At 40.2% G+C, this 19,208-nt stretch overlaps 2 protein-coding genes and 1 long non-coding RNA gene across 7 annotated transcripts in view; 2 read left to right on the top strand and 1 right to left on the bottom strand.

Annotated features, from left to right (window-relative positions):
• LOC144472213 (ATP-binding cassette sub-family G member 1) overlaps window positions 1–8,429 on the bottom strand; it is a 43,308-nt gene extending 34,879 nt beyond the window's left edge. Inside the window, exon 1 of one of the 3 annotated variants that reach the window (XM_078185110.1) lies at window positions 8,285–8,429. The gene's annotated coding sequence lies outside the window, so the exon portion shown is untranslated. Of the gene's footprint in view, window positions 1–6,865; window positions 6,884–7,188; window positions 7,327–8,284 lie in introns of those variants that run through there. The other 2 variants (XM_078185111.1, XM_078185112.1) reach the window with 2 other exon arrangements.
• Window positions 8,430–9,901: 1,472 nt separating this feature from the next.
• LOC144472237 (RING finger and SPRY domain-containing protein 1) lies at window positions 9,902–13,982 on the top strand. Of its 2 annotated transcripts, XM_078185154.1 has the most exons (12): window positions 9,902–10,188; window positions 10,260–10,540; window positions 10,633–10,884; window positions 10,958–11,123; window positions 11,205–11,387; window positions 11,473–11,539; window positions 11,626–11,766; window positions 11,855–11,970; window positions 12,058–12,201; window positions 12,279–12,496; window positions 12,575–12,835; window positions 12,918–13,982. In XM_078185154.1, the coding sequence occupies exons 3-12, from the start codon at window positions 10,667–10,669 to the stop codon at window positions 13,003–13,005; spliced, it is 1,602 nt and encodes a 533-aa protein (XP_078041280.1). In that variant the 5' UTR covers window positions 9,902–10,188; window positions 10,260–10,540; window positions 10,633–10,666; the 3' UTR covers window positions 13,006–13,982. The 2 variants fall into 2 exon arrangements, with proteins under 2 accessions (XP_078041280.1, XP_078041279.1); XM_078185153.1 differs by having other exon boundaries at window positions 10,260–10,884.
• Window positions 13,983–14,406: 424 nt separating this feature from the next.
• LOC144473504 (uncharacterized) overlaps window positions 14,407–19,208 on the top strand; it is a 95,862-nt gene continuing 91,060 nt past the window's right edge. For both annotated transcript variants that reach the window (XR_013494597.1, XR_013494598.1), the window contains exon 1: window positions 14,407–14,535. This is a non-coding gene — a long non-coding RNA (uncharacterized LOC144473504). The remainder of the gene's footprint in view (window positions 14,536–19,208) is intronic.

The following is a 19,208-nucleotide window of genomic DNA, read 5'->3' as shown; positions in this document are numbered from 1 at the left end:
TTGATATTTACAATTATTTAAATAATTCGGATATTTGATATTTACAAATATATTCTTAATCTTTTTTGAATGCTGCACTATACAAGGTGTCCCAAAAATCACTAGCAATTGAGAATTGAGAATTTCCTGAGGTAATTTGGAGTAACCTTTTCCTTGACAAAATTTTTTTCCGAGGCATCGTTAACAAATTATTAACGAAAAATCCAACGAAAAGCATTGCCAACTAATTAGAACATTAAACTATAGAACTATAAATAATACCAACTTTCCCAGATAGTTTAGAATAAATGCTATAAAAACCTAAGCAAAAGAGGATACAGTTTTTAACCCTTCCAAACCCCAAGAATGAATCGACGCAATTTTAATCTCGCCCAAACGTCCACGGTCCAATAACGAAATCATATTCGGAAGATCGCAGGTGCTCCAAAAAAGCATCCGAACGCGCTCGATTCAGAATCCGTTTATCGGCGCGTCGTTCCTTATCCGGATGAATGATATCTCTGACGGCGATCGCTCACGATCCGTTCGCGCACACGAAATCACGAGGCACCGCGGTGAATGAACAGCACAACCGCATGCCCGCCGATTATCGCGAAACGTCACCGGCAGGGGTCACGAGCACGCGCGCAGCTGTCCCGTGCAAAGCGGCCGCATTCATTATTTTCGCGCGGCCGACGTGCCTAATTACGCAACCGAGCCTTCTCTCCCTCCCCCCCCGGACACTCGCGAAAAGCCGCGATTTCGCGAGCCCGGTGTTCCACGCCGCTGAACGCTTTCGACGCTTTCGATTTGCTCTACGGCGCATCGGCGTTTCTGCGACGATCGCAAAAATTGCGGACTTTTTTCTTGGAAGCGAAACGGGAACACCTTCCCCGTCGCAGGAGCTCGTTCTTAACCCTTTGGTGTAACGAGAGAGAATCGTAGTGGAGATTTACAGTAATAGGTTGTCGAGTGTGAAGTATGAGAATTTTATTCTCTTGTTATCGATATTTAAACAATCGAGGATAAATATAAAATTACTTTTTTTGTCTGAGAAATTAGTGCGATGGAAAAAGGTTCTAGGCAAATTGTAAATAAAATGGTATTATTACTTATTTCATGGCTGCTTGGATTGACATTTGTTACTAATAAATTCCTACGGCAAATAGAGAATTGATACTTATTAATGTATAAGCGTTAACGATAGATGGGTAGAATTTAATTTACATTGAAGAGCCTATCGCAATTTAAAAAACGCGAAAAATAGTGAAAAATAACGGGGCAGTTATTTATCCAAGAAAGTTTCTCACTTCTTTGGTTTCTCGCAAGTGCTGTAACGCACAGCCAGTCGAAGAGAACAAAAAAAATTAAGCCAGCGACAGAGTACAAAAAAATGACCGTCAACTAACCTTTGTGTATTGTTTACTCGTCATTTGCTTCTTTACCGACTGTCCTGTTTCTTTATTATTTCCTCCAACTACATAAATAATATCAGATTTTACTATCGCTATCGCAGTTTCTTGCAAAAAAATTGCAGGTGAAGTCAAATAATAGAATCGCTCAGGTATGCATACGCGGGATTAGCATACACACAATGGCATCTGATTAGCGTTTTTTGAGTCCATAAATATATCCGCGACCAGGTATACAAAGCGGATGGTTTATCGGGCGCGTATTTCGATTCGGCTATTTATATATATATATATATATATATATATATATATATGCTATTAATTAATTTCGCCGGCTGCGATATTTTACGAAGATATAAATAACATCGATTTTCTGCGAGAGTTTACGGACCGAACTTCTGCGGCGATCCTAAAAATTCTCGTTCATCGAATATTAATTAATATCGCGCGTCCGCCTCGGCTCCGGCTAATTTTTGTTTGATTTACGGATCTCGCCCCGCGCACGAGAGAATTAACTCGCGGAATTATGGAATATGCAGACAGACCTCTGCGCGAAACCGCTGGAAAACGGTGATCGGCGCGCGCGAAAGGTGAGGGTCAGATTTCTTGAATGATTTTTTTAAAGATCGGCATTCATAAGGCAGTTTTTGTTTCTGTGTTTCGCCGTGTGTAATCAGTAAACTGTCTTCTGAAACGGAAGACCCTGTTTTGTGCCTCGGCGACGCGTTCGCACGCCACCGGACAGCGAACGAAACAGCTAATTCCGTGCGACGGTAAACCGAGTCAAAGAATTCCTGAACAGCTGTCAGGTTACTCGCCGTCCGGTCATTTATTAAATAGTTGCAATACGCGATGTCTTCCATTGGCATTGGCTGCACAAACGGTTCGCAATTACCCGCTTATGTAATAGGGAGGGTTTCTAAATAGTACGAAGATCAATTTGCTATCTCTTCGACGGCTAAGTGGATTGCAACAACCACGTGTGTCGTTACACGTATACGTACATGTGCACCCACACTGTCTCGTTTTAATCATGCCACTCCCGTTCCACTTAAATCGCATTACACGGCGAACATCTCAATAATTCGTTTCGGCGGTGCTCGAAATGATTCTAGCAGTGGAAAAATTGTTCGAGGAAAGTCGGCCAACTTCGATCGCTTGTAATTCCGTGAAAAGTTATTGTAGCACGATGATTTTTATCTCGAATTAAAGCTTGAAGCTTCTGCTTTAAAAACGGTCTTCAACGATTTTATGTTAAGTAGGATCCGAGTGGCGAGCTCCTCGCGATGCACATCGGGTAACGCCAATGCGGGGGGGGGGGGGGGGGGGGGGGGCGGGGGGGAGGGGGGGGGGCGGGGGGGGGGGGGTATAGACGAGACAACTGCGAGGGTTACTTTACAGCGCTGTGACTCGGCGAAAAAAAATCGCAGCCACGTTTCGTTTTTTTTTAATTAAAGGGGAAGGATCAAGCTTTGTTACGGTATAAATGGCATCCCCGAAAAAAATTTTTTGTAGCTCGTGCATTTTATCGAACTTGGCATTTTTCGATACGATAGAAATGACCATTTTCGATCTGTTATACATGGCCTCGTATTTAAAGGGTTACAGTCACTAGGGCGCGTTAAATTTAAAATCGAGATACCTCATCTTGATCTAGAAATTCCAAGCTTTAATTTAGAAAAATTATCGTTATTCCACCATCATTTTTCGCGGAGTTATCGTTGATCAAAGTTGTCCAGTTCTCATGCAAAATTTTTCTATCCTATAACTTTCTTCTAGTCGAAGCTTCTATACGAGAATAATTAATCGACCTCGTGGTTCAAGGTCTTGCTAAAAAAAATGCAACAGATCTTTTTACGACTGAGAACGATAAGAAGTGAAAGTGAAAATCCAAATCGCGCGCTCGATCGGGCACAAACGCGAATCGAAGTGACCGTGTATTTTAGTTCGGAATTTCGGCGATACTAATTATAGTAACTTACGACCGGGTCCAAACGGGTCAAGTTGAAACGAAGGACTTGCCTAAGGACGCTTTACGGCAGCCTAGTGATCCGCGAACCAAACTGGTCCGGGCACGAGAAAGTCGAAACGGACTGGTCCAGGTAGAAGTGATTCAACCCAGATCGATCGAGATTCGAAATTTACGAGTTGTAATTAACGGGTTCAAAATTGCAAACGTAGGAAGAGGAATTCTAATTTCATTTTAGACTCGGTTTAAGCGCAACTTGAATTTCCTTGTTCGGAGAGGAGTTCAACCAACATGTTTTTCGATGGCAACAGCAGATCGATGTAGTATAGTGTTTCAGCGTTCGTCGTGTTCGCACAACAGGCCATACTATCTGGTATATTGGAGCCTTTAGACTTTCTTTCTACAGGGTGTTCCAAATGTGACTTTCGATTGAGAAACGAGAGGTTCCTTAGGCCATTTGAAGCAAGTTTTTCCTTTGCGAAAATGCAATCCGCGGCTTCGTTTACGAGTTATTAACAATAAGCCGGTGACCAATCAGTAGCGAACTTGGCTGGCAGAAAGTCATTAAGCGAACCAGCAGAACTGGGCTTCGTCCGCTCGTTAGCTATACTGTCACGCGCCGGCCGAGCTCGTCTCTCATTGGTCCGTGTTTTTCGTTAATAACTCGTCAATGACGCATCGGAGAAAATTTTTGTAAAGGCACAAGTTGCTTGAAATCTCTTCAGAAACCCTTTATTCACTTCATAACGAGTGACTTTTAGGACATCCTATATTAGAGCCCTTGGACTTTCGTTACATATTATATGAATCTATATTACTATTCCATCGTCGTATCGTTTATTTACGTGTACATTATTCCGGCCAATAAACATGCTTAAAAAAAAAGAACTCCTGTCCAGTGAACAAGAACAAGTTATAACGAAACAAAAACTTGACCGACGTGCTCCATTTACTGTTACATTCATTCACGTAGGAAAACAGAGCGGCGCACGCACGCCACTAACAAGGTAAATTAAAAGCGACGTTAATCTATCGTTAGAAAACAATGAAAACAAGAATGTGGAAATGTCGCGATCGAAAACCGTAAATCTGCGAGAATTATGCACTGCAAGTGGACGATAAAAAGTCCGACCGCCAGGTGTTAGCTGTTCGATCGAGTCACGTCGTTGTGCCGCGAGCCAAAGAGAATGTTTTATTAATCCAACTATGAGAATCATACTATTCTCGACTTCGCGATACGGCGAGACTGTAGCTGGTTTAGGGTGGCGAGTGGACGGTTCCCTGGATCGGATCGAAGCGTTTCAGCTCGCTAAATCGAGTCGGCGTGGGTGGAAAGTGTCCAGATAGGACTGCTGTGGGGTGTATGAAGTAAACCTTGTCGAAGTAAAAGGCTTAAATAAACTAGAATCGGGGGACATCCGAGGGGTATGCTATCAAAAGAATTCCTTCGGCGAGAGATCATTGCTCTTCCATTTTACTGGTTAGTCTTTCTTTTATATACTTGTTTTGGTAACTGTACTACGTGGATGTTTAATATCTCAAAAATATATCAAAAATATAAATATTAAAAAATATATATATTATATTCACCATGCATATATTTATTGCATATACTACACTATGTCTCACGCTTTCCTGTTACTTATACTGTCTCATTACAAATAAATCTTTGTTTTCATTGCATCCATACCACAGCCGTAAAATCTCTTTTGTACTTCCTTATTTTCTTTACAAAAAGCAGTTCTCATTTCTACCCCTTTACCATCGCATAAATTCAACATCGACAAGCTAAGTTGTAAAAACAACGGTTTCTTTTATTCTTATAGCAATTACATTATTTTGTTGGTAAATCGAGAATATGTGACTTCGGTCACGTATCCCATCGGATTCCGCCAGACCGAAACGGAAAAACCGCGTTCCCTCGTAAAGACTTTGATCTATACGAATGCTGGCACTTTAATTGCTAATCGACTATCATTCCGTGGCAACGGAAGCAACGTGATTCATTTTCCTGCGGCCCCGCTGAGTTACGTGCTATCGGCCGGTCGCCATGTTTGCGAGCAAAGAAATCGGCACGGACATGCGCTATATGCCGTCGTGAAACTCGGACGTACAGAATGTTCTCATATTTTTTTTTCGGAGCTCGCCGAAAAGCCAGCAACGAAGACCAAAGAAATGTTCGAAAAAGGTAACATTTTCGGAACCTGCCGTCGTAAACCGCCGAATTCAAAGTTTAGTAAAACATGAGATCATTAGAGCTTCTGTGATGTTACCGAAAAATATTAATTTCATCCTTTTGTAATCGTCTAATTTTTATTTCGATTTTTATTTCAATTTTTAGTTCTTTTTATTTCGATTTTTTTTTTACTTATTTACTGTAATTTTTATTTAATTTTCGTACTAATCATTTCGATTTTTCTTTTACTAATTTACTTTAATTTTTATTTAATTTTCGTTTCGATTTTTCATTTACTAATTTATTTCAATTTTTATTTGATTTTCGTACTTTCTGTTTCGATTTTTATTTCACTTATTTACTTTATTTTCATTCGTCGTACGCACTAAATAATCCTTTCTTTACGAGATCATACGATGCACCGTAATGTACATAGCAACAATGTGAACGTATGAGTTGTTATCCAGGGGCATAAAGTTCAGCGTGAAAGGCGCCGTTGCACAGGTGTAACAGGACTCGAACCGGGGCTCGCCTTGGGGATCGTAAAGTCACGACCGGGACCGTGAAATTAAATTTAGAAGGGACAAATATACGTGGTTATTTATACAAATTCGCGAAGAATGAGGCTGGGCGGCGAGCAAAACGACACGTAGTAACGACGGGTTAACGCGATGACTAATTCTAGGCGCGTTCAAGATCAATATTCAATCTCGCGCGTATGGAAACGGACACGGCGGAATGAGAATTCTCGCGAGGTGGTATCGTCGGCGATAACAGTAAACTCTGTACGGTTCAAGAGCGGGCGGTAAAACGCGCGGCTTATCGGTCAAACGAAAATCGACGCGATTAATAATCCGACGGCGGTAATGAAATTATAATCAAAAATATTACGCGCCAAACCAAATTCCACGCTGACCCACTTCCTTTTTTCCCCACTCCTATTCCTGAAAGTTTATAAAAGTAATTTCCAATGTAAGAATTTGTAAAAGTATTATATAAATATTATAAGATTATTATAAGTTAAGTTACTATATCTATTATAAGAATTTATAAAATTTATTTCCAATGTAATTTATAATGTAAGATTTTACAATGTAAAAACGTGAAACGCTATAAGCTTTCGAAAAATTGCAGCAACTCGAATGAAGAGCCATTGCGCAGTCGCGCGATCGCAATCGATGCGCTCGCGATGCCCGAAACGCCGAGTTCGATAACCCATAGATCGCGATGAAATCGATTTTAATAGCTCGAGGCCTGAAAACCGTGACTTTGATGCTTAACTACATAATTGGCGAAACTCGGTCGTAGAAATCGCTGGTCGTAACTTACTTTTTACTAGCGCTCTCTCTCCCTCTCTCTCTCTTTCCGTGACTTATCAAGCAACGCGATAGAATGGCCCGTCATTCGATTACACATTGTTATTATTGTTTCACTTCCTATTTGAAATATTGTACAGAAAAATCTCGTCGACCCAATGAAATTAACATCGAAAATTGTATCGAGAAACATTGAGAATCGTTTTGGCTGGTTTTCATTGAACAGGTCGTGTGATAAAAAAAGTCACCCTGAAATCTTGATCGACCTCGGAGAGACGTCCGTTGTCATAACATCGATTTCTCAGAAATATTTCGGCTTCGACGATATCCTCGTACCTTTAAAAGCAACTCGGATATTTTTGGTTTAATTGATGGTTAACCGCGGCTCTGTATGTTATTCGAAAGCGTTGCGTCAAAAACACGCGCGCTCGCGCGAGCCTGTGATCTTCAACCGGCTTCGGATGCGACACTGACAACTAATAACACGCGTCGCGCGATAACATCGGAGTACCGAAAACTATAAAAGAGAGGGTAAACAGAGTCACGTGTCGATCTATTTCGTACAAAAGTTACGCACGCGTTGGTAACATGCCGTGAAAACAAACAAATTATTACGCAATTCCATTGAATCTCCCGTGTCGGCGATTCGCGTGTACGTGTCGCGAATGTCCTAAACGCGCGATGCTCGTACTAATATTCGGCGGTACAATCGGACCCCTACGGGCTTGCACCGAAGTACAAGGTGGCCATTTTGATGCCTACATAAAACCGCTCCAATAATAACAAGGTTAAGTTGGACACTGGTAGAAACGTTTCGTCTTAATTTTCGATTGCGACGAATACAAATCGCCCGAACGATTCATTAACCCGAATTCGTTTATTTGATCAATTGCGAGTGTTCATTGACTGAGTCTATAAATAAGGCCGGTCGTCAGCTGAACGCAACTGTAAGCTGCACGTACATGAGAAGGTCTATACATAACTGAATGCTTCCCCAATTTCGAGACAGGCACGTCTAAATCTCGAGACTGACATATGCGTACACCGAACTCGATATTATTCGAGAAAACTATGTATTCACGGAGATTAGAACAATCGTAGAATTTTGTCCCTTAAACATTCAATTTTGTTCCGTCGAATATGTGGCATGTACTGTCATAAAAACAAGGTGTAATGTCAATAGAAAATATATAATAAACGGTGAAGTATAGAGGAACAAAGGCGCAAAGAATGTAAAACACAAAACTGTCAATGGCTCGATCCGTTTCGATGGAAACGAGTTCTGTTCGAAGGTGCATATTTACATTATGCATCTCAGAGTATTTTGAATCGTTGCCAAAAGTCACCGACTGTTACCAATGGGAATACCGATGGTATTGGAATCGATTAAATGGTTAAAGAATGTATAGATAACGGTCGGTAATCGTCTTACATTGTTGTTGGCCGGGCTGGTTTATTGCTGACGATGTAGTCCGCGAAAAAGCGTGATGGCAAACGACTTGAAACTCGAGTGACAGGCGAACTGTCAGTACCAAAAGTTCGCAGAAGACTGACCGTGTCGTTCGTTGTTGGTGTTGTTACAGTGTGCCGTCTTCCTTTCTCTCTCTTGCGATCTTTTTTCTGTAGAACGCAAGCGTACACCACGGCGCCACGCCGCTTGCGGATCGTTGATTGGCGCATGTCCCTTGGACATTGTATGGGTGTCATTCGGGAACCTGATAAAACAACATCGAATTAATAGTTTAACTATGGGCAAATTTCTTCGATCTCATCATTGTTCATACTGTGTCAACGTAGTGACATTTATTAACATTTTCCACTCGTACATATTAAAGAGCAAAAGCGAGTCAACATATTTTAAACAATTCTAAGTTCAATGTAAATGTTTGTTACATGCTCATCTGAAGAAGCGTAACTTTTCGATTCTTCTGGTATTTCAACGAAATGCAGATCTTCTAACGAACTTCTAAGATCGCGCAGTGATTTGAGTCATTTGGTTGAGAATGTTAAAATAGTTATTAAAAAGAAATTACTGTAATAAATAGTAATACAGTGTTCCCAAACAGGTGCGACTATGCACTTTGAATGACAATTGTGGCTTGCAACAACTATTTGAATTTTGTTTCGGATTATTTCGCTGATGGCAGCACTGTCCGTACGATGAGAAAGAACCTAGATTGGATTTCTACATTGTCAACTTATTAATTTATTGTCGTCATAAATGAGATCGATTTAAGCAGTTGAAATTATTTAATTATTTAAAAATGATATCACATGTGTGAAAATACATGGAACGCTTAGATCTACACCTATACCTTATTTGTGATTATATCAGCTTCTAATTGAAATGGGGTATATAGATGAATACTCGGTTCTTACTAATAGACCTAAATGCGGGAACTGACGATAATATCGCATGTGACACAAGATCGGTATTCCAAAAATTGGAAACAGAAAAATGTTTGTTTCGTGGTCATTTTTTATATCTTTATATAAGAAGATAATAAATTTATTAAATTTATTTTAACGCTCATATTGTCATCTTAACATAAATTATCTTTCAATATAATCATATCCTCCAAATAAATTTATTTATAATACAAGAATATTTTTTTTTACAAATGTATAATAATTATTGATATATCTTTAAAGGATATAACTTTTTATTTACATACGTATAATTATTTACAAAATAGTGATATTTATGGTATTTTATGCAAGAAGCATAGCCTCTATTTTACTGATCTGTGACATTTAAGAAATGATATATTTATGTAGACAAATAACTTGTATCGCAGCATTTCTTATCAGCAATTTTTTAAATGCTATTGTTACATATTATCTTTACTTATAATATTTTCTTAGCCGGATTAAGATTTCTTTAATCGCACTTGCGATTAAAAAATTTACCTTAGATAACATTACGTACAGAACTTGAAAAAGTTTATGATTAAGCTTTACGATGTTCCATGGAAGACATTCAACATTAAATATTATTGATTAAATAATTGTAAAGTAAAAAGGGTGCTGACGTACAAAGGTTTATCTTATGTATGATTTAGAATTGATCACTTCACGTGAAAGGTGTTATACTATAGTATGTGTATCCTGTTATGCTGAGATTACTGTTTTGAAGATTATCAAGAACATAACCTAAAGGGTACAATTCAAAGTGTGGAAAAAACGTCGGAACCTGTATTTTATTTAAAAAAAAGTAATGTGACTACGATTTTCTAATCTGTCGTACAAGGCATATGGTCGAGAATGATATCTAACGAAACAAATCGTACGGTTCGGCTTTTATGAAAACATAACCAAATGACAGCTCTGAAGCAAGTATGGAATAATACCGTATATGACCCACAAAATTATTGAAAATCTTGTTACTAATTTTCGTTCTATTTCAGATGTGCTCTTATAATTAATAACAATCGTAACTGTGAACCGAGTTTTAAATATTACATATATATTTTTGTCCAAATCATATTTATCCATGTATTTAAAAACAATGACCAAACGCGCAAGAATGTAAATAAATATTTCAAGTAGTTCCGATGAGAGAGCATGACTTTATGTGATATATTTTTAATATGTTCAACAACCAAGATTGATATTTCTTTTGAGACTCAATGCCTATGGAGATACATGTAGATGTAAATTTCTGTACATAACATCGTCGTTTTTAAATGTAAATTGATTTTTATTGCATTGTGTATAATAATTAATAATACACATGTCAGTTAATTGTACTAATATTACTTAAAAAAATATACATGATAGAGCTTCTTTAAAAGTATTGTTATAAATTGTGGGAATGGGCAATTGTTTGTGTAAAGATACACCAGAAGAACATGAGGTATTTAATGGACAGAACCATGTGGAAGCTGAAAATACTGTACTTTCTGAATCGAGTGTAGGAGGCACGGCTGCATCTACTAGTGTAACATCTGCAGCTTTTAATTTTCCAAATTCAGCTAACATTGATAAATTGGTACTTGAGACATTATCAGTGATCGGTTCTCTTGTCGATAAGTGAGTACTAGTGGCTACAAATTATTCTATGAAAATATCTATGTGTATGATATTTATTGGCAAACGTTTATAGTGAGCAAGATCCACCACCAGCAATGTTAAAGCTACATATAATTGCTGATAAGGAAGATGGGTGGATACAAGTAATCAATTCAATGGTTAATGTTATTCCTATGCATAACCCGTTAGGCCCTTCAGTTATTATTCTTCTCCTTGACGATTGTCCACTACCATCAAAGGTACGCTTACACCTTTTTATCTATTTTTGTAACTTATTTCTTTTGTTTGGACTTGCAAAGAATATCAATGTGTTTTTCTAGGATTCAGTTCTAAGATTATCACTAATGTTTCAATTATATCAAAAACTTGGAAGTATACCAACCACTGCAACTCAACAACGTAATATCTGCGTGGTACTGGGTTGTATAGCAGAGAAATTGGCTGGTCCTAGCAGTATTGCAATGCTATCCGATGTAACTTTAGAATATCTTGTTTCAAATCTTGTAAGTTTATAATACAAACATTATTACATAAAAGGAAAAACATTTCATACATTTTTTTATACTCGAAATTTTTATATTATTTTAGAGAGAAGATATTGATCCTTATGTGGTACTATTCTCATTAATAGCTTTGGAAAAATTTGCACAGACAAGTGAGTAATAAATACAATCATACAGCAAATAGTATTAATGCTTAAACTAAATTGTTTTAAATAAAATAAATTTCATATTTTAACAGGTGAAAATAAAGTTACTATCAAGAAACGTTTAATGGCTGAGAAACCTAATCCACTTTTAGAATTGGAAAAATGGGTAACAGAAACTCATTACGTACGCAGACAAATAGGATTTTGTGCACAGTGGTGTTTAGATAACTTATGTGAGCATTTATAAATTATTATCGTATCTAATAATATGAAAAGATAACAAATTTTTAGTAATAATGGCAAACGATTTAATTATTTTAGTTTTGATGGAAGGTAGGAAATATTCCCATGATTCAGTAGATGTGTCTGGCATTAATGTTATGTTAAACACAAAAGATGTAAGTGAGTACCTGAAGATATCGCCTAATGGTTTAGAAGTAAGTTTAATCAAACGATATATGATTTGCCACAGAAATTTGGTTCCCGTTACAATTTGTTATTATTTCGTATTAAAAAAATTTTAGGCTCGATGTGATGCATATTTATTCGAAAGCGTAAGATGTACGTTCCAAGTAGATGCCGGCACTTGGTATTACGAAACACTATTGATAACTGCGGGAGTAATGCAAATTGGTTGGGCTACAAAGGGTAGCACATTTTTAAATCACGTAAGGTTTCATATTCATACGCGCGTGTACGATATCGCTGGCGAAAACAATTTCGTTCATCAATGTTCTCATTTTAGGAGGGGTTCGGCATAGGTGATGATGAATTTTCTTTGGCCTATGATGGTTGCCGTAGACTGATCTGGTATAATGCAAAGAGTGAAAAACATCACGAGAGACCACCTTGGAAAGCTGGGGACGTTCTGGGTTGTTTATTAGACTTGAACAAATTAGAAATAGTATTTTCCATAAACGGTGTGCCGTTAAAACCGTGTGTTCAAGTTTTTAAAACAGTAAGGTAAGCGAACATTTTCTAACGAAAGATTTTATAACGTAGAAATTAGTTACGTGATAATGCGCATTGTAAACATTTTAGATCCGGATTTTTTGCCGCGGCCAGTTTCATGTCATTCCAACAATGCCTTTTTAATTTTGGAAACGTTCCATTCAAATATCCTCCTACCGATCGCGAATTTAAAAAATTCAATGATTATGCTTCTTTAAAGCCGGAGGATAAGGTTGTGCTTCCTAGACATATTTACTTAGACCAACTGAGGAAACTTAGCGTTAGGGAAGACTCGTGTACATTGTGTTTTGACCAAAGAGCTTCAGTGAGATTACTACCATGCAATCATAGGTAATTATGCAATTACGTAACGATAAATCTAACCGAACCGTTGCTTCAACGGCGAATATAAAATCTAACTACTTTTTTTCAGAGGGTTCTGCCAAATGTGTTCGGTTCAACTTGTAGAGTGTCCAATGTGCAGGGCTACAATTGAAGAAGTAGCTCGTGATAATACATGACACCACTTTCGTGTACCAGCATTTTTTAATACTCTTCCACTATCTATTTCATATTACACAATTCTCAGGAACTGTCGCAAGATAATCACAGCAAGGAAATATCTGGCGCATCGTGCGCTGGATATCATTATATTATTCTGTGCATTTGTTTTCTTACAATACAGTATTTTAAAACAGGAGAAGGACTTCATATCAGTCGTAGAAAGCACAGTTGCATTTGAATGCATCACGTTCCCATGGTATATCGTGAACGTTACTTTCAATTATGCAAATGTAATATATAAATTATCATACTACAAGTTCAAAGCACAGAGAAGTACTGTTGTATGTCCGTCGACTGCGCGATCTATTCTCTCTAAGTTCTGCCTATACACAGTTTCCATTTAATTAGACATCAAAAGTAAAATAATAAGAATGAAATTGAAATATTTTTTTTACATTGTAGACATTGAGAAAAGGATACTCGCAATTTAAATTTAAATTGCCGTCGCTGTACGTTGTATATTTCCAATTTAATATTTGTGACTGGCTCACAAAACATACGTAGAAATTATTTTGTCCACGAACTTGAGGTTCTTCTCTCTTAAATTATGAAAGTCTGCATTACCTGTTAACTGTACTTGTCGATACTGACAAGCAAGTAATTGAATTTGCGCTATAAACTAAGACTTATCATTTAGGAAAACTGCAAAATACCGATATCTTGTAGTATATATTAAAAAAAAAAAAAAGAGAATATTATATATATGTATACATATACATATATACTATATAGTACTAGATAGTACTGGATATACTATATATACATTATATATACATATACATACATATACGTGTAAGCTTCTATTAAATTCTTGCGAAGACATCAAATGCTATCATATATGTATAACTTTGCAAAATCTTTCTAAGAACTTTGTTGATTTTGATTCGTAACAACCTATCCTAAATGTTAGGATACTATTTATGTATTAAATGTATAAATCACATGTTGCTCTATATTTCTTTTTGTACTCTTGCGCCAAACAACGTTCGTCGCAACGCGATAAATCGAAACTCGGTAGTTCATCATAAACTTCGGAGTTCCATAAAAGCGGTACGAAATTCGAAGGCACGATGTACCGTCGTGCGTCCAATTTGAAATAGAACTCGCGTTACCGAAAAATTCTTAAGGTGGCGAGAGGCCCCTTCTTCGATCGGAATTCGGGGGGATTAATTGGATACGGACGGTTCGCCGTAACGGTCAGCTTGCACGCTCTTCGCAATTTAAGGAGCCGTTTCGAACGAGAATTAAAATTGGCAATATCGATATCATGACGGACAGTGTTAAGGAAACGATCTCTCGATACATACAGAAAAGTTAAACGCGTGGCCACGGGGCGCGTTGCAGTTTGTTACAACATGGCGGGTGAGTGAGTGCCTGTGGATCGAACGAGGCTGCCCGAAAACACGAGGGACTTTCAGCTAACCCGTGGTGTTTGTGGGTTTCAGATATGTCCGACATCCACAAAGACCTGATCAACTCAGACGATGGTGAGTACTGACACGGAAATACATTTTTGGTGGTTTTTAAACGTTCGCGGAAGGGGTCGGCCGTTCGGCACGGTGGCCCCACCATCGAAGCATGCCAGTGTCTGGCGTGCGTGGCGGTGGCGTGGTCGTAAACTCACGCTCCTTTAAGTACGTGTTATCTCGCCGACATTTGAGGTTATAACAGCTTATCGAGCCCGAGCCCTGTCCCTGACAGCGTAGTCCCCCCCCCCGACACCTTTCAGCGGGTGTCACGTTTCCAGTTCGACTGCGAGCCGTATGTCATGCCGTGATTCCCACACGCGCGAGAGCGAGAGACACGAGAGAGTGCTTCGATGGCGTTTTATCAGTTAGGGGGCGCCACGAAACGTGCCGTGCTGTGTTTACCTCGACCGCAACCTGAAAAAGAAAGAAAAGAAAAAAGAAAAAAAAAAAGGAGAAGAAAACAGAAAAAAAGGGCACGCGGTCGCTCTCTTTTGCGTCTTCGCGCATTGTTCCTCTTTCTTCGCCGCTGCTCGGGAATTTCGCGTGCCCGTTCTCACAGCCTTTTGCCGTCGTCTCGCGCGTCGACGACACGGCGCGTTTCGACCGTTAACGGATCGCATTGTAACGCAAAAGAGATCCGTGTCCTCTGTCAAACGTTGCGCGTATCGATGCAAGCCCGACAATCCGCACGCGATCGATTCAACTAATAATTCTCAGCTTGCGCAATCGGGCATTGTCTCCGGCGGCCGTTACCATTTCAAAACTGCCGATTGGCAGGATTGTTTTGTCGCGAGGCGATCGGCTCGCAAAGCTTCCCAACGTCTCGACCGGATCCTAACCTAAACGGCATCCGCGCGAACAATACCTAGATACTTGGTAATCGATCGAATCGAGTACAGCGAAAGTATTCCAGAGGGTATAAGTAAACAAAGAGCTAATGCGCGGTTATTCCCCCATCGGGGTTACTGATCCTGCGACTTCCATTTATTTGCTGGTGCCATCTGTCGTACACAAAACCGAATCAGATTATGAGCGCCGACACAGATTCCTGCGTAACTTTTCAACATTCTTGCCGGATCGGTCCGTGGGAAATTATTGGTCGTGGGTAACATGAAACCCCTTCTTTTTTTATTTGCAACCAGCATTGCGATAACAAACGATAACGCTGCTATTCGGGAATCACGATATTTTTACGAATAATTCCGTAAACGAAAACACGAATAACGCGATATACTATTTCGACCAATCTTTTAACGGATGTACTGTTCGAAAATGGCGGGAACCTGTGACGCGCGTTCATCAAATTTCGTTCGCCACTGATTAGTCAGAGGAAATATATTTAGACTAATCGAGAACTTGGATTAATTAGATTAATCTCTGTTAGCGCGGTTGGATAATGATCGATTTACCAACTGATTATTAAGGATAGGTTAATTAACATTAAACCTACCACCGACGGTCGAACGTGGCCCGCAGGTTGTCACAGATTTTATCTCATAATTATACAAATTATAAAGCTGCGTTTCCATCGATATCTGAATTTATATTTTAAATTAATTAATAGTTGAAACTATTTCTTCGTTCAGGCATAAGGTGTTACAAAAATGATGAGAAATTTGGATGAATTCTCGTAATTCTTACGAGACAATTTTTATTAGTCGCTTTTAGGTATATTTACACGGTATATATACAGCGTTCAAAAACAAATAGACCGCTCGCTGTCTATTCACGGTGGATCCCGGGGGACTGATAGCGCTACTGTTTTACCGATGTAGGACATCTCCACCTTTCTTTCTCGATCCCCTGCACACAGACACCCACACCTACTGCGTCGCTGCTAACCAACGTCGTTGTCGACGCTAGTCGGTTTTATCTGTAACATTCCAGCGGTCGTTTATCAGCTCTGGCTCGCTTATATTTTCCATCGCCGCAGATAGAAAAACTTCCCGTTCCGTTGCCCTTTGATTCTTGAGGCAACTGCGCGCGCTCGATCCGAATCGCATCGATCCCGACACTGAATTCCTGCTTGTCAGTTCCAATCGGCGGCCTTCGCTGATCTCTCTGTACATACACGTCTCCGCGTTAGAAACGTTTCTCGGTCACGTCGAGTATAATTCTGCACGATGATCGGACCGTGGAAAAATTCTTTAGGAAAGGATCAATAAAGTAAACGAGACCCGATGCCGTTATTGTTTCATTTTTAATCCTGGCGAAGATTAGCGATGTCTATTTCAAGATCTGCAACGTGATCTTTGCTTTGAAAGCAACTGTCGTCGCATGCGCCGTTGTTGAAGGAATTATACGGATTTCAGGGAAAGATTAGAACGTAACGTGCGACACGTTTACATTTTCTTTAATTTAATACTCGTCGTTGTTCTCTTTTTAGGACACAGATATATATGGTATCTAAAAGGTCTTCCGCGATAGGGAAATGAGGAGGTTCCTGTGGTCAATTAAAGCAACTTTTTCCTCAGCGAAAATGCAATTCGCGGCTTCGTGTACGAGTTATTAATGAAAAACAGTAACCAATAAAAGACGAGCTTGGTTAACGCGAGGCGGCTGTGCCAATCTCACCGTGAGACACTTTGCATATATTAAAATTTATAATATTGTTTTCTTTGTATCCGCAGCGGTTTATCCGGCCGAAATAAATAATAATAACGACGGTAAATTCAGCTTAAGCAAGCTTCGAACGAAAGCCGTGCGCAGTTATTTTTATAACTTCGTTGATGTTTGAATCGTGTGCGGCGGGTTAAGACGGAGGTGATTATCGGGCCGTGCTTAAGCAGTTTCACTAATCGGTTTATGTAACTCGAAAGATAAACCAAAGGCCCGCCGTTACGTTCGGTAGCCCCGGACTATCGTTATCCGGCCGAGTCGATACTACTACTCGCCCGATAATCGAAATCCTTTAATCGAGTGTTTATTCATACGACAGGCAGCGCCATTGATTTTAATCGCGGAACGCAGCGTGTTTGCGCTTTTCCAATTATTCTCAAGTTATCCCCCCCCCCCCCCCTCTCTCTCTCTCTCTCACCCCTCCCTCTCTGTACACCGTATTCGGCGCACACGCGTCATCGACGGGTTCCGATTGGTACCGACCAGTCCCACGATCGCCGCCGTCTCGCACTATCATCGGCAAACGGGACGCCTCGTTGCCGCGATGTTTATAATCAACGCGTGTCGCGCAATATGCAACGAACCCGATCCGCTGAAACAGCCCCGGCGCGGCCAGAGGACTTCTTTGTAGCCCGGAGGAGGATCGCGACGGTAAACACGTCGTTATTGTCGCGCGGATCAAAAGAACGCGGGGCTCATTGATACCCTAGAAACGTCCGGGCCCCGCTAGCTGTCACGGCCAGTCACCGAACATTTGCATAATCGGCACTGATTACTATCGTTCGCCGTCCCCTTCCCCGCGGCCATATGTCCGACCTCCGAAAACCTCGCCCGACTTTTTCCATCGGGCGGACCGACCGAGTCGCGAAGCGATCGGCTTTGAGACTTGCGGCTGAATGATGATCGAATAGTGGCATTTCTTATTTCTGAAGAACTCGCAGCGGTGATCGGTTAAAATCTAAGTACATTAGATCTTTTATCAGACGGCGTATATTTAGGTTTTAAATGGTAGAGTAAAGGACAAAATTGTATTGCAGGTAAATAAAATAAAATCTTTTTCAAACTGGACTGTAAATGGCTTGAATATTGTCTCATTGTTTACCGTGAGATGTAATTACGGCGCTGTGTTAACATTTTTCTATCGCTTGGAATGACAATAAGAAACGAAGTTTCTCAAGATTTTGATTCGAGCCTATACAGGATGTCCAAAAGTGACTCGCAATCAAAAGGCAGATTTCTGGGGTCATTTAAAGTAACTTTAATGAATTGAAAACACTGACCAATGAGAATCGAGATAATCCAGCGCGAGATGGCTGAGTCGACAAACTGGACTTTGTTCTCTGATTGGCTCATCCGCCAGTCGAACTCTGTTCTCATTGGTCACATTGCTTATCGCAAATAATTCGTAAACCAAGCCGCGAATTCAATTTTCACCCAGGAAAAACTTGCTTCGAATCACCTCGGAAAATCCCCTTCATTTCCCTGACACGATTTGACACGACACGATTTCGACACGATTGACTTCTGGTACGCCCTGTACGATGCATAAATAGAGGCCAGTCCGTCCGATAAATCGACGGTCACGTTGCCGAGCCGAATCGAATCGGTGCCGAGTCGGAAGTATGAATCAGGAAGCGGTGCGTCACGTGCCGGCTTTTGCACGTCATCAAATAGGATACGCGAGCCATGAATCGTAAAGGATTACTCACGTAAAAGGAACCCGCGCGCTCCCGGGGCCCGCCGATAAGCATCTGCCGCGCCGATTTCTAGCCGTTCGAGGAAAACGAAAATTAATCACTTTCCAATCCCGAAACGGCCTATGCAGATGCGGAAGTAATTTATTCACCCTCGATACCCGGGATTATTAATATAAGCGGTGCCCGCGTCCTTAACGCGACGAGAGGGAGCAGGGGGGGGAGCGCACACTTTATTTGGTACTTCGCGTGTAGGGCGTCGTGGGAGGAATCGTCTGCGACGATTATACTTGTGTGTCACGGGGGTCGGAGACGCCTGACACGCTCGCCCTAGCTGCGCCAATACCGTACATAGTTGCATTCATTCTAGTTGTGGCA

The sequence above is a fragment of the Augochlora pura genome, chromosome 7 (genome assembly GCF_028453695.1).
Source record: "Augochlora pura isolate Apur16 chromosome 7, APUR_v2.2.1, whole genome shotgun sequence".
Classification (NCBI taxonomy): Eukaryota; Metazoa; Arthropoda; class Insecta; order Hymenoptera; family Halictidae; genus Augochlora; species Augochlora pura.
This window is presented reverse-complemented; position numbering and strand designations above follow the sequence as displayed.